General features: G+C 35.9%; 1 protein-coding gene across 9 annotated transcripts in view; it reads right to left on the bottom strand.

The window, feature by feature from the left end:
* The window catches only part of ADGRB3 (adhesion G protein-coupled receptor B3), a 459,396-nt gene that overhangs the window by 33,326 nt on the left and 411,722 nt on the right, over positions 1–14,348 (bottom strand). For 8 of the 9 annotated variants that reach the window (XM_048936529.1, XM_048936524.1, XM_048936532.1 and 5 more), the window contains 6 exons: positions 13,399–13,549; positions 12,778–12,847; positions 7,888–7,954; positions 5,604–5,689; positions 2,170–2,268; positions 1,643–1,814 (listed from right to left, as the gene is read on the bottom strand). In XM_048936529.1, the coding sequence (XP_048792486.1) occupies positions 1,643–1,814; positions 2,170–2,268; positions 5,604–5,689; positions 7,888–7,954; positions 12,778–12,847; positions 13,399–13,549 (645 nt within the window). The remainder of the gene's footprint in view (positions 1–1,642; positions 1,815–2,169; positions 2,269–5,603; positions 5,690–7,887; positions 7,955–12,777; positions 12,848–13,398; positions 13,550–14,348) is intronic. The other variant, XM_048936533.1, reaches the window with a different exon arrangement.

Raw genomic sequence — 14,348 nt, 5'->3', positions numbered from 1 at the left:
GGAAGAGGAGGCTTAGGGGAGACCTCATTGCTCTCTATAACTTCCTGAAGGGAGGTTGTAGTGAGCTGGGGGTCGGCCTCTTCTCTCGTGTCATTAGTGATAGGACCAGAGGGAATGGTTTCAAGCTACGCCAGGGGAGATTCAGGCTGGACATGAGGAAGTATTACTTTTCAGAAAGGGTGGTCAGGCACTGGAATGGACTGCCCAGGGAGGTGGTGGAGTCACCGAGCCTGGGGGTGTTCAAGGAAAGGCTGGATGTTGTGTTGAGGGACATGGTTTAGTAGGAGCTATTGGGAATAGGTGAACGGTTGGACTGGATGATCTTTTAGGTCTTTTCCAACCTTGGTGATTCTATGATTCTATGATTCTATGATTCTATGAAACTAACAAACATGTCTTTGCTGCTGCAAAGTGGTCCAAAAAAGTGCAGACTATACTCATCTTTGTAAAAAAAATTTCAATTGTAGTAAATCTTACTTCTTTCTTCTTCTTGAAGAACTGTTTAATTATTTTCTTTTCACATAAGAAAATTTGAATTTAATTAGTTACTCAGATATTTTGCCTAATCTACACTTTCAACCTAGAGGACTAGAGAAGATGCAATGTTTTATACAAAACAGAGTTCAAACACCAGTACAGTGTAGGCTTCTTTGTCTTCCACTACTATCAACATTTTGATTTCAGCTAATCTATTTTTAAATGTGGAGAATTTGTCTCTATATCTTCACTTCTATCTAACTTGTCATGATTGAAAAGAAAACTCCATCTTCTTTTCTGATAAGGGGCAATCATATCAAAAGTAGGGGCTTTTAGAGCATCGTGTTCTCTACATAGGAATGGAAAAATGCTGTAGAAAATAGTGTCTAAGTGGACATGAACTCTGTAAAAAGATATGCTGGTGGAACAGGGCTACCTCTCTCCAGTGCAGCTCCATTCAACAGATTTTTGGTAGATTCTCCTACTTCCACAGATCTGGAAAACTTTTTTCAGTAAAAGTGTTGGGCTGGTTAGTAGGTTAGATTGTTAATGAAGTTGTCACCAGTCAGGTTAAAGAGAATTTATGCAGTTGCTCTGATGTTAGATTTTAGCTGCAAAGGGCAGGACAGAGATACTAACTTTTCCTTGCTCTTCCCTAAATGTTATCTCTCTCTGACTGCATCTGAAAACATTATCACCAGAACATGTAGAAGATGAAAGGATAGCTCTCTATACCAACCTGTCATCTCCATAACTCCTCTTTCAGGGACAGTAGGTGCAGAAATAATTTTGCATTTGAATTTGTGTCAGAGATTGTAAAAATCTATAGCTTTTGTTCTTCAAGAAAAAGACATTTCTGTTAGCATTTCCCTATATTCATGATATTGGAAAAGCTTAACACTTGGAAATAAACTGAATTTGGGATTGACTGAAAGCCATTTTTAATCGAGTGGGTACAGATTTGTACTGAAGCTGACAGTCTGTATTTGGAATTAACTGATCCTTCCCACTCTCTCTTTCACTTGTTCCTCTTCATCTCATCAGAAAACGCTTTAATCTTTCTATGAAATTTATTTCTGCTGAGGAAGCTTAACATAACTTTAAAGAACAGTTCAGAGATTAACAGGAACACAGTCCATTAGAAAACTGGGAAGCCATTCCTCACCTCCCTTCGGAGAATACAATGGACCATGACAATAACAAAGCCTTGTAATGAATCAAATACTGCAAAAAGTATCTGAAATAATATTGATCTTTTGTCTGTCATAGCCAGAACTGCAGACATCCAAGTCAAGGCCAGAAGTGGTAACACCACACAGGAGCTCCAAAGGGATGCCCTATTGAGAAAAAAGAGAAAAGCAGCACTGTAAAATGATTAAAATACAAAATTGAAAAAATAAATATTCACTTTTAAAATAAAACTTATTTAAGGATGGCACTATATCTAGTAAACTTGAAAATCACAGACAAGTATGTAACAGTGTTGGTACTTTATGTTCTAAAGAACATCCTGTATTCAGTTAATAAACACAGTTGCAAGTTTTTTTTGTTGTTAAAAAGTATTTAAATGTGCTCATCACTCTATACAGCACTCTATACAGTGTTAGCAAACACAGTTGTCATCATCAAACTATTGTCTCACATGCACTGTATAAAATTTGTAACAATAAGATGTAAATGATCAGGACTAACATGGCATTACTGGCGGTGGTGGCTGACAAAGCTGTTGTTGAAACTACTCCACACTTGGCACATTTGAGCGTCAAACCGCTATGAGGCTCACTCATCTGACTGCAAACAAACAGAACACCCACAAAAAGAACAAAATATTGAATTGTCACCAAAAAACGTTGCTACTGAAATTTAGCTTTTAAATATGACGTCATGCAGAAAAATAAGTAGACTTATTCAGGATGAATGCTCTATGTTGTTGCAGAACTCTATGCTGCACTTTACATTATTATTAGCTTTAAATATTAATGCCATGGGGCTTCACTTCATGCAGACTCTATTTCTTCCATTTAATCTAAAAAAGGCCCCAAATATCTTGTGATCAAATCTGCTCAGTACAATGAAGTAAACATAAGCACGTGCTAGGATTGACATACAAAGTGAAATCCCTCTATTCAGACCTGTTACAACTGTTGTTACTTGAGAAAGAGTATAAGACACAAATAAGGAGTATGAAGTACACACCATTACAGATCATTAACAGGGAAAGAAATCCACAATACGTATTCAAGCATCAAACCAACATGGGCATACTGTTTAGTTAGATTTGAATGGCCCGCTAACATCTGGAGTTACTTTATTCATGATGAATGATGGTCTGAATACAGGGCTTGAAATGTATGGATCTGATGAAATAAATATTGGTTGGTACTGAAAAAAGGGTGAGCTGTTTTGTATGTTAATAAAACACAGTACACAAGCATTAAGCTCAAAGTGTTTTGTACAGATAATTGTATCTCAGCACCTGTCAGAAGAATTAAAGGGCAAAACCATGGAATTTAATATTTTTTCTAAATACAGAACATACACAACTTCCTGAGTTGACTAAATAAATACTTTTGCTATTCCTTCTTTGTCTGCTGTCAGAACCAGGAATAACCATAGCTAAGACATGACAGGAAAGATATTCTGAGCTGGAAAATGTAATCATGATGAAAAAAAAGTAAGACTTCAGGTTCTTTCCAAATTATTTCAACTGAATGAATGCCTTTTTATAGCCAAACTCAAGATTCACATGACTTCAAACACTGATCTTCATTAGCTTCAATTTTGATAAACCAAATGAAGATTTCCTATAAAAATTATCTATAAAAATGCAGAGCCATGACCACGTGAAAGTTGGTTGTGGAGATTGAAAAGAACTCTGTCTCTACATAAATTTGCACCAATTAAAAATCTGTGTTGATGAACAAGCTAGAAATATGCCATGGGTAAGTTTAAGCTAAGTTTTGGAAAGTACTCTCTGTTTTTGTTACATAATACTTCACTGTTATTAGACTACCACCTCTTTAGAAATGATAGATTTTTTTATAGATCTGTTCTGGACCTTGTAAATAATAATAGAGCTTGATATATATATTAACACAATCTTTCTGTCTGGTTTTACACGTATTCTATGACAGAGAAATGATTGAGATCCATCAAGACAACATATTGTATTCTTCTTTCACTTGTTTATTCACCCTGTGCTTATTAAAATGAGAAAATGAGTCAGTATATTGTACTTGATTCACTGCTTCAAATCCTACATAAATGATTTCCACAGCTGAACGTTTGAAAAGTGTTGAGTCCAATATGTGCCGTAAAGAAAAAAGTTGCCCTCCTGAACAAAAGATATTTGAAAAAAATGAGTAGCAAAGCCCTTTCTACCAGAAGTCATGTGCTGCAGAAGCTTGTGTCCCAAAGAATGACTCAATACTTCACCCGCCAGCTAGTAGCAAGCAATGGTGTTACCAAACCACCATCTCACAGAATAATAGAATTGCAGTTATTGGAAGGGACCACTACAGATTGAATCGAGTGCAACCCCCCTGCTAAAGCAGATTCTCCACAGGAAGTCACAAAGGTTGGCATCCAGACTGGTCTTGAATATCTCCACATATTCCCTGGACAGCCTGTTCCAGTGCTCTGTCAACTTCACCAAAAATTTCTCCCACGTATTTGTGTGGAAAATCTAGTGTTCCAGTAGAAACTGGAATGTTGTTTCTCCTAGTCCTATCACTACACACCACTGAAAAGAGTCTGACCTCATGCAATTGCCTCCCACACTTTAGATATTTCTTAATTGAATTATTATTAAATTATTATTATTACTGTTATTATTATTAAAAACAAGTCTTAATTATTTCTGTCAGTCTTCTCTAGGCTGAACAGCCCCAGGTGTATCAGCTTTTCCTCTTACAAAAATTGTTCCAGGCCCCTCATCATCTTTGTTGCTCTCTGATGGATTCTTTCTAGGAGATCCCTGATTGCTTCTTGATTAGAGCATCTTCATACTTACTCAGAAAAGCTTGCTTCTGACAACAATTTCTAGTTCTTTATCTATTTACTTTAAAATAAAATAGCTATTCACTAAGTTTTTCACTATTAGAAAACAAGTTACTTGTTTCATCATGAAGTAGACCATAGACAAATGGATTTATATAGCCTACAGTTGAGTAGCTGAAAAAAAGAATTCAGTTAAATTTAAGCTTAGACATCTTTAGAAAATGTACAATGCAAAACTTACAGCTGATCCAGCTCTTGAAATCATTGGAATTAGATCAGATATGAATGTGATTTGCTGAATAATAAGTTAGTGCTACTGTTATAATGCTTTAGTTTTCATTAAAGTTATTACAAAGTTAGGGATATCGATGCAGCAGTGTAGACAAAAGTAGGGGTAAGAAGTTAATACTTTGTAATAAAACAGCATAGAATGAAAGCTTCATTGTCATTCACTGTTTTTTGATACCACCAAATTTTTTCTCCTCATAACTGAGATAATTTGAATGTAAATGCAAATAAAGGAATTAACCCAGAATTTGCATTTACTTATTCTTTTTATTTTTTTTTTCCATTTTTCAAATTCTGATGCATTAATTTATAGTAGGTATTGTCGTAGATGTCAGAATGCTCATTCTTCACAGATTCAAGACTGGCAGAATAGCACTGACCTCAGTAAGAACTGTGTTGCTGTAATGTCTATTTTATAACAGTTTACACAAATGAGTAACATTTCCCACCACAGTAATTAAAGTTGGCAGCCAGACAGAAAAATAATCAGTTCCTTCAGTAAACATTATTCATGAAACTATTTTCCGAACTGCAACAAGTTTCAGTGTATGACAGTCTTGTGAAATCTGCTCAGATTTGTTTAATCTTCATTCTTAATACTGCTGTACCTGTGTTTTATTATGTTTAGCTTATTTAGTTGCATTCCTTCAAAATAATGCAACTACAGCTTTGGAGATGAATGGAACTTGTTAGACACGCTACTACAACGATATAAATGTTCAAAGAACAATCAAATGCATTTTTGGGGAATATCTGTATTGGAAGTCATTGCTACAATTTGAATATGCTTTAACGAACAACCCCACTTTTATTAAAGTAACCCCACGACTGTTTCTTACCCCGCTCTGTGTTTGAGCTTTTTATCTAGGATCCCATCTCTGGAAACAAGTTTATTAAATACCAAAATGCCAATCACCATGTTGACCTGTCAAACAGAAAACAAAAACAAAAACAAAAACAAAAACCAAGAAAACAGTGGATCATTTTCTGAAAGAAAAAAATTATCCTGTTGCATGAGTAAATGGCTCTTTCAAGACTGCAATGTGCCCCTTGTTACACTTCTGAGTATGTCATCAGGAATGATGTGACCATCCCCAAATACTCCAGAAGTGCATATTCTCAGGAGGGTTATACATAGGCCTGCTGCAAGAGGCTTATTTTTGAATCTTGAATTTATACACATCTGCTGGCCAGAAACTCAAGTAATATAGCTTTAATACTTCCCAAACATAATTGCAATTATATTTTCTATTCCAGGAAAACCACACAGCATTGCATTTGAATAGACCAGGGCAGACCTGGTCAGTGCGCACAAATGACAGTAGCCATCTTTCTTTTAAAGCTCTTAATGTCCACATGGATGTCCTCAATTATGTAGAACCAGCCTGTGGTTTTCCATATACTCTTGCACATCACTGTCTCTGTCCTTCACTAAAATGCCAGTCATGAGCCTTGTAGTCTGATCCTTTTTTTTGGGGGGAGGAGGAATGGAATGTGTGGGGTATATGAATGCCTTAGGTAAATCTCTTTATCCCCATTAAAATACACAGTACTGTGCCCTCATACATTACTTGAGGATTTAACCTGAAAAAATTTCCAAATGCTTTGGCAGTCAGACTTTGGCACTTGGTGAACATACTAATGACATTTAATGGACAACTTAATGACTGTTATTATCCATTTGTAATATTGATCAGAATTCAATGAATCTATCTTGCATAGCGCCATGAGAAGGTAGTACCAAGTATTCAATGTTTTAAAAAAATGATCTTTGTTTGTCTGATTATAGAAATGTGATGCTTTTTTTCCTCTCAAACAGATTTTCCAAGACCTCTGCCAAAATCCCTAATTGTTGCCAGTCTGTCCTAACAACTTTTTTTCAGTTTTTCTTATTGTCACTTTATTTTTGGCATTTACATTTTCCAGCTGATGCTATACAATTCTTTTGCTTCCCACACTTAGGCTTAAGAGGCTGCATTAGAACAGCTCCTTGCACAGCCATGAGCTAATGGCAGGGCAAACTGTGACTGTGAACTTCAAACATCTCTGAACAAAGCTTGCCAATTACAAAGAGAACATACAGTTCCATGAGAAAATTATGCCCAGCTTTTTGTAAACATCCTTGGCTCCTCAATCATGGTGTGGGACTCTGAGTTGTACAAAAGGATCCTGGCTGGACTCCAGACAACGATGAGACAAACCATGGAAGTAGTAAACATCCATTTCAGGACAATCTTTGTGGCTAAATGGCCTTATCTTTGATGATTACTAAGACTGATTCTCTTTCGAAAGTGAAAATCAGACGTAACTGGTGTTGATTGAACCATCCTAGTATAAAATTGGTGCAAGGAGAAGAAGAATTAGATACAAAATCTGTAATCTCCTTCCCAGAAGAACAAATTATTGAGTAAAATTTATACTGATTGCAGAGCAGACAACCGATAGCCAGTGACACATGTAGGGTGCAATTCTTCTTACTCTCAATTCAATTCTTGAAATCCTATAAGCTTCTGACTATTTGAGCCTTAAAAATCCATATTTTTCTCCACTGACAGTGATATACATCTGGAATAATCAGCATAGATGCAGAAATCTACATTGCAGATGTCTACAATTAGACAAAGTGAATCCTACAGCTAAATGCATTTCCAGAGATGTGGAATATTAATACGCAAATGAGTAACATTTCCCAGTTATGATGATTTTTTCTTTGCCTTGAAAAGCAGTAGCCATGGAGAACTCGCTGGCTGGTTCCACTCCTCCTGCTGCTTTTGCTGGCACAGCGTTATACTGCCAAGCAGCACTCTATCAAGACTGTCACTGAACTTCACAAGGCAGTGACAATTATGTAGATGCTACTGATAATAACTGAGTGATGCCTGTAACAAGTTTACTGTGCCACCAATCAGTACATTATTCTTTCACAGCTTACTGTGTAAACATGAAGTTAAAACGGGTATAACAATGTGATACAATTAAGTGAATCATGCATTCAAAATACACGAAGTGTCAAGCTGAGCTCAATATTCACAGCAAAATTGAATTCTATGGAATGGCTAAGCCATTTAAAGAGTATATTCCACCATTTCACATGAATATACTGGAAATGATATTGATGTTTACCAAGACAACAGCAGCTGCAGGTCCAACGAAAGCGTAAAGTAGCCCTCCTTCAAGAGACAGCCAACAGCTAGAAAAAACATTAGAGAAGAACTAACACAAATTAAAAATAAGTATAACAGACTGACAAGAAAGCATTAATAATTGCTGCAGCATATGCTTGTTCTGTTTTATGCTCAATCAATACATAGAGATAGAGACACAGAGAAGATAATTAAATTACTTAGTTGGTATGATGGTGTAGACAGTTGAAAAGTGATTTCCATTACCAGTTGCTAATGTTTCAAAAGTTGAAATGCAAATTTTACATATTTTGAAATCTATTATGAACATTATGTAAAATAAATTTGTTAAACCTTGCCAAATATTCTCTAACCATGTGTGATGAGTTAAATGAACATGACTTGCCTATCTATATAACATCTGGTGGATGAATACTTAAAACAATGAATGGTCAAATACCAATAACACAGAACTTGATTAAAACTACGTTTCTATATATTCTCACTTAAGTAATTTAGGAATTGCTATTAAGACTAGATCATACAGACAATGTTCCTGTTAAAGAAAATTCATTATATATGGTTTAACTGCTCTATATTCTCTGGAATATTTTGCAAACAATTTAAATGCATATTTTAAAGCATATGAAAACTGTGTTTTCTGGTGAGCTATTCATCTTGCAGACTTTATCACACTGCATCAGAGCTTTCACTGAAAACCATCAGATTTCCAAACACAGAGCGCTTACAGATTCAAATTCTAAATATTTGATACACCATGATGTAAAGCTTTACATATCTGCAAAAGATCAGGAGCTTCACACACTGAAGTAAATGCAGCTGTGCTATTTTCTCAGTGATTACATATTCAAAGAATTGCATGTTTATTTGAATGTGTGATCACACCTACATATAAGAAAATTCAAATATATGCATTCAAACAATTAACTTGGATCTCACATTCAGAAACATTCACATCAGAACCATACATATTTTATTTAATTTCCAGTGCTCTTTTTGTGCTTTTGAAAACAACGTAAAGTAAATGCAAATCATCGTAATAGTCTGTTACGGCTGGAATTTCAACTGCAAAGAATAAAACTGTTCCCTGTTGCAGTGAAGATGTGAAATCTGCCTCATGAATCCAACTGCATCGAGGTGCTAAATACTGGAAAAATAAACTGATATAAATAATTTATATCTCATTCACTGTCGAAAAGGTAATAAACACCAAGCTAGTCTATATTCCCCCACCCCCCAAAAAAGAAAACAATTAACATTTTTGTAATTTTTGTAAAGTCTAAGAAAAATGCTTTCAAAATGTAATGCAATTTTAATTTCTTTTCTTTTCAAAAACCTTACGTTATTTGTTATGAAAGACTGAGAACACGACCTGCTGAGAATGGATGTTCACTGTGTTTCCTTACCAATATTAGTGAAAAGGACTGCTGTAAATAACTAAAACCTATAATTTAAATGTTCAGAATTATTAGTAAATAGAAACATCAATCCATGAAAACTGTTGACTTATTTTGACGTATAATTTCAATTACCTGTGCTGAATAAAATGTCAGTGGTTTCTTTTAATACAGAAGAAAATGTTTTAGTCACACAAGTCTTCAAGACAAGGAGAGAATTCTTCCTTATACCCTCAGTGAAAAAGACTGTTCAGAAGAGTGATTTCCATTTAGAAAAGAAGGCTAGAAGAGGTTGTATTCTTTTCTTTTACAGTCTGAATTTTCAGCAATTAGGATTTTCAACAATCTAATGTGACTTTTTACAAAGTTTTCAATATCTGCCAATCAAAGTCTCTGAAATGCACTTTCCCCAACTTTTTCCACAGAAGAATTTTGAAGACAGACTTTCATGTACTTTCTTATACTACAAGGCAATTGCTGCCGACTCTTATAGCATTTTTCATTCTTCTCTTTTTCTTTGATCTAATAGCTTTATTTTTGTTTCCCCAAAGCTTCATAGTTGTTTTTATTGTGTTCTCCAATTCTGTCTTCTTTCTCCCTGCTCTTCACATGCTGAAAGCCATATAAATTGATTAGTATAAGAGCATCTACTAGTGGTTTTATGGGGCCCTGTTGCATGGTCATAAAATTCTGCTGAGTGATGAAGCATCTATAGACTTGCTCCTGTGTCCTGCACATTTTGTACATTTTGTAGTGTTTGATGCTCTCTGGGAGAATGGATCCTTCTCTTAGGATCATATAACTATAGAAGAATTTTAAATTTTGCTGATATAACAAATTCCTGAAAGTTATCTGGAGCACTGATTAATATATCTATCTCACTCTATGTATACATCAGCGGGTCTCACAGGTTTACTAACTGTGACTTACAGTAGTTGTACTTTCATAGCTCTCATCATTTGAGGAGAGGTAGTGGAAATATTTATGAAATCCACAGAAATAGTTGGAAAAAATATCCAAGTTTTACACTAATATTTTCAAACAGCTAAAACCTTGTTACTGTGTTTTTTTCTTTTTCAAATTATTTTTGCGGTATTCCTTCAGTTTCTGTATTTGCATCATTACAACAGTCTGTGTGAAATAAAGTTTTCACATGTGGCTTTGAACGTACAGTAATGCAACTGTCCAATAATTATGGCTGAATGAAAAAGACAGAAATCAGATACTATTATCATGGAGTTTGGTCAAGTATGAGCAATTCAAGCCAATCTCTTCGGCCACACCATACTATGAATCTGGGATCTGTTTCAAAGAACTTTGGGCCTCCCTTCTAGTCAAACTTTCCATGTGGGGGACTGGAATCAACCACTTTATTTTCACTTAATTTTTCTCTATTTGGAAATTTTGTTTTGTTTTGGTTTGGTTTTTGGTTTTGTTTTGTTTTTGTTTTTGTTTTCCAAAAATAGTATCTTAAAAATTAGGAAAACTTTGCAACTGGATGCACTTCTGATAGTCGCATATGTTTACCTGAATGTAGCCAAATGGGCCAAAAATCCACAAGCAGTTCAAAAGTGCTTTTGAAAATAGCATAGGTGCTCTGCTTTCACATAGCCTGACAGTTACAGGACATAATTCTTTATTGCCTTCTAAAGTGGTGATATGCTGTCCCATATGCTGATAGGATTCCACTCCTTACATTCTTTTCTTTTTACTGCTGTGCTGTCAAGTGGTAAGAAAATGTTTTTGCAAGTGAAACAAGAGTTGCATTATGATTCTACTTGTTCCCTGTACACCTCCTCTTGTGCTTTTGTTCTATGGCACTGTGTCAGCTCATTTTGGATAGAAGAAGAGAAGCCAGTATGTGTACAGAGACCTACTCTATTTCACTTTCCAGGTCACTCTAAATGAATGATTTGTTGCTTTGTCTGAATATTTCAGTATATCTTCTGTTAAAAATGTATACATCCCAGGAAGGAAGCACGAAGCAACACTAACTGAAGCAAATGGTTAAGCTTGAATAATTTCAGTAGAGTAAATGCAATGGGATTAATCCCACAAGAGGCAGACCTACATTCCCAATGGGGTCTATTCATTGAAATGTCAAAATTCATAATTCTCACAGCCAAACAGGTACTTCAGTATTGGTCAAGGGACCACATAAAAAAAAACAACAACAACAACAAAAAAAAACAAAACAAACAAACAAACAAACAAAAAAACCCAGCATGATGAGAACTTATTAGCTATAAAAATGCCAGAATAGTACATTCTCAATATAATTCCCAACAGGTACCTAGGATGTTTTTATTATTAATGATTCCCAGCTGTAACTGCTGTCCTGTAGTTAAGAAATCAGTTAGGTAAGCCATTCCTCATTAACAAAATGCAAGACACAGAGTGTCACAATTCATAACTAAAGAGCTCAGTGGCTAGAGCAGGTAATCAGGAGAAGATTTGGAGCCTTACCCACCTGAAGAAAGGGCTTGAAGCCCCCTGTGCTATGTACCACAAAGGTGGGACACAGGCAGGGGAACCCTGATCTCACTCAGTGATGATGCTAAGGAGAGTAATTAAATATTCACCAAAGCAAGAACTTGACCTAACTCATCCACATCTCTGATGAATGCAGGCTGCAAAGCCATATTTCCTCTCCTGCTGTCCAGACACATACTTAATTTCTTAGGCAACATGAGGAAAGCTGCAAATGGGAAGACTGAAGGAAAGGTATCCTGATACATAATGTCTCAGTGGTAAGAAGATTCTGTGGGAAGGAGCAAGACTCAAGCCAAGCTCTTTTGGCAGAAGATGGGAAGAGCAGACAAGCTGAGGTGTGACTTTTCCATGGTGCTAAATATGCACTGTAACCAGGCAGGTGTTTAAATAAAACCTGTATTAATAATGTGTAAATGGAATACACAGATCTTCTTGCAGTCTCTCACATACAACAGAAGGGTTCAAGAAAAGGATTGGATCAGGCACTCCAGAAGAGAGGAATGGATGAGAGATATTTGGAGGCTTCTGCAGGGCTTTGGCTCCATGCAGCTCAAGGGCATGAAAGCCTAGGAAGCAGCTTACATTGTTGGTGGGCAGAAACCTGTGTGCCAAAGAAATTCTTGCCAGTACAATTTTAGATGTGTTTAGAGTTTGGCAAAGGTTAACCAGAACATTTAAGGCTCTCTTTTGTAAATTTCTATAAATGTTAGACATCTAATAGACCCAATCCTTAGGGTTTCTAAGTGGCTTGCTGCTTCAAATGCTCCCAGAAAACTGGGATCCCTGGCATTCTGCTGATTTTAGTGCAAGACTGGCATGTGGTTTCCTTTTGTGCTTCTGTGGATCACTCAGTGACTCTTAGGGCATTTCCAAGTGTGAATGGACACCTGTAGGGGAGGGCCTCCAAACCCTGCTAGTTCCTGATGAGTATGAAAGCCCTGTTAATTCAAAGTGTAATTTAACATTTCAGACTGACTTACTAGTGAGCTGTTCCATATCCTTTTGTCTTGGTAAAGCCTATTGATATTGCAACAACTAAGGCTGGTAAACCTGGAAAAAAAATCACAAATGGTAAAAATCATTAGAGGGTGATCAAAATACTGCTGTTCTGCTGGGACAAAAAATGACAGGGCAAGCTAATGTAAAATGATCAATTTCATATGGAATGAATCATCTGATAAAGCACAGATTTGTTTTTCTCAAGCACTGTCAGTGATGTTTTCTGTATTACTTCAATGTACCTAAATTACTGGTACCTTTGATACATCTTAAAGTGAATTAATAACAATCTTCATGAAATTCAGTGAATTATTTTTGTTATTTTATTTTTATTACTTAATATTACACAACCTGGCTGAAAGTTTCTAAAGTGATGTTAAAACATATGTATTACAGAATGCCAAAATAAATACCAGCATGTCTTGAGGTAAATGATTATACTGAAGCTAAAGTGGAAAGATTCCTAGCCTAGTTCTCCATTTATTAATGCACCATCTACTACCTTTCAAGTTCACTGAGGAAAATGATAATACCCCTGACATTGTCACTGCATTAAGGGTTTCATTCCAATGACTCTAAGTAAATGAATTTTATAGACTTACCCCATCCAAGGCACAGGAAACGTTTCCTTATGAGCCGTGTCCTAATTTTTCCAGTAACAGCCATGTATGACTGCCACGCTTCTGTCAAGACCCAACAGAATGAAGCTAAGAAGAAGAAGTGCAAAAATGCGGTGGTTGTGGTGCAGATGCCCTGCAGGGATCAAAGAGAAGCTCATGCTGAATACTTAGGGACACTCATTTCTCTTTTCATGTCACAGAGCTGTCATATTCTATCATCTTGACCTTTATCCTTAACATCAGCTCTCCCTTTATGGTGCAATTGCCACAAAGAGAGAAAGAAAGAGATGTTGGTTTGGATTAGGCAGAAGACTTTGGACTATTTTCTACAGCACTGAATGTGCAGAACAGGAAGGAAGAACATAAAATAAATCATACAAACAGATTTTTCTCTACATTTTTAGTTTGACCAGGAATTTCCAAAATGCCATAGTGGTGAAAAAACAAATACACTGGTCCTAAAATCTCATAGAGCCAAATAAAGTAAACATGGGTATACAAATGCTCCTAATTGCCAGTTGCATTTGCTTTACTTCCACACAGAAAGATACAAACTCTAAATCTGAATTTTTGGCTCTAGATTAAGCTTAATTTATCTGTTCTTACACACAAATCTGATAGAATGTTAACCTATTAGAATATACTGCCTGAAATCTTTTTAGTCAGGTTTAAGTATCATAACCTTACCAATTACTTTGAATATTGTTTTTTATGGGTGTCAGACATTTGTCATCTGAAAAGTATTTTGAGTGCATGCAGTCAGCTCTCCTTTGTCACTGTAGCCCTTAATTAAACTTGATGTTGTCACTTATATAAACGAGCTTGCCTCTTTCTTGAAATAAATTATGATCTATCCTTCACTGTGTTGCTTGAAATGCCAGTTGCAGGCTATAAAGTAAGTGTGCATTGTACCACTGCATCAAACCCAAACC

The sequence above is a fragment of the Lagopus muta genome, chromosome 2, assembly GCF_023343835.1.
Source record: "Lagopus muta isolate bLagMut1 chromosome 2, bLagMut1 primary, whole genome shotgun sequence".
Taxonomy (NCBI): Eukaryota; Metazoa; Chordata; class Aves; order Galliformes; family Phasianidae; genus Lagopus; species Lagopus muta.
Note: the sequence above shows the minus strand (reverse complement) of the source record. Positions and strands in the feature narration are given on the sequence as shown.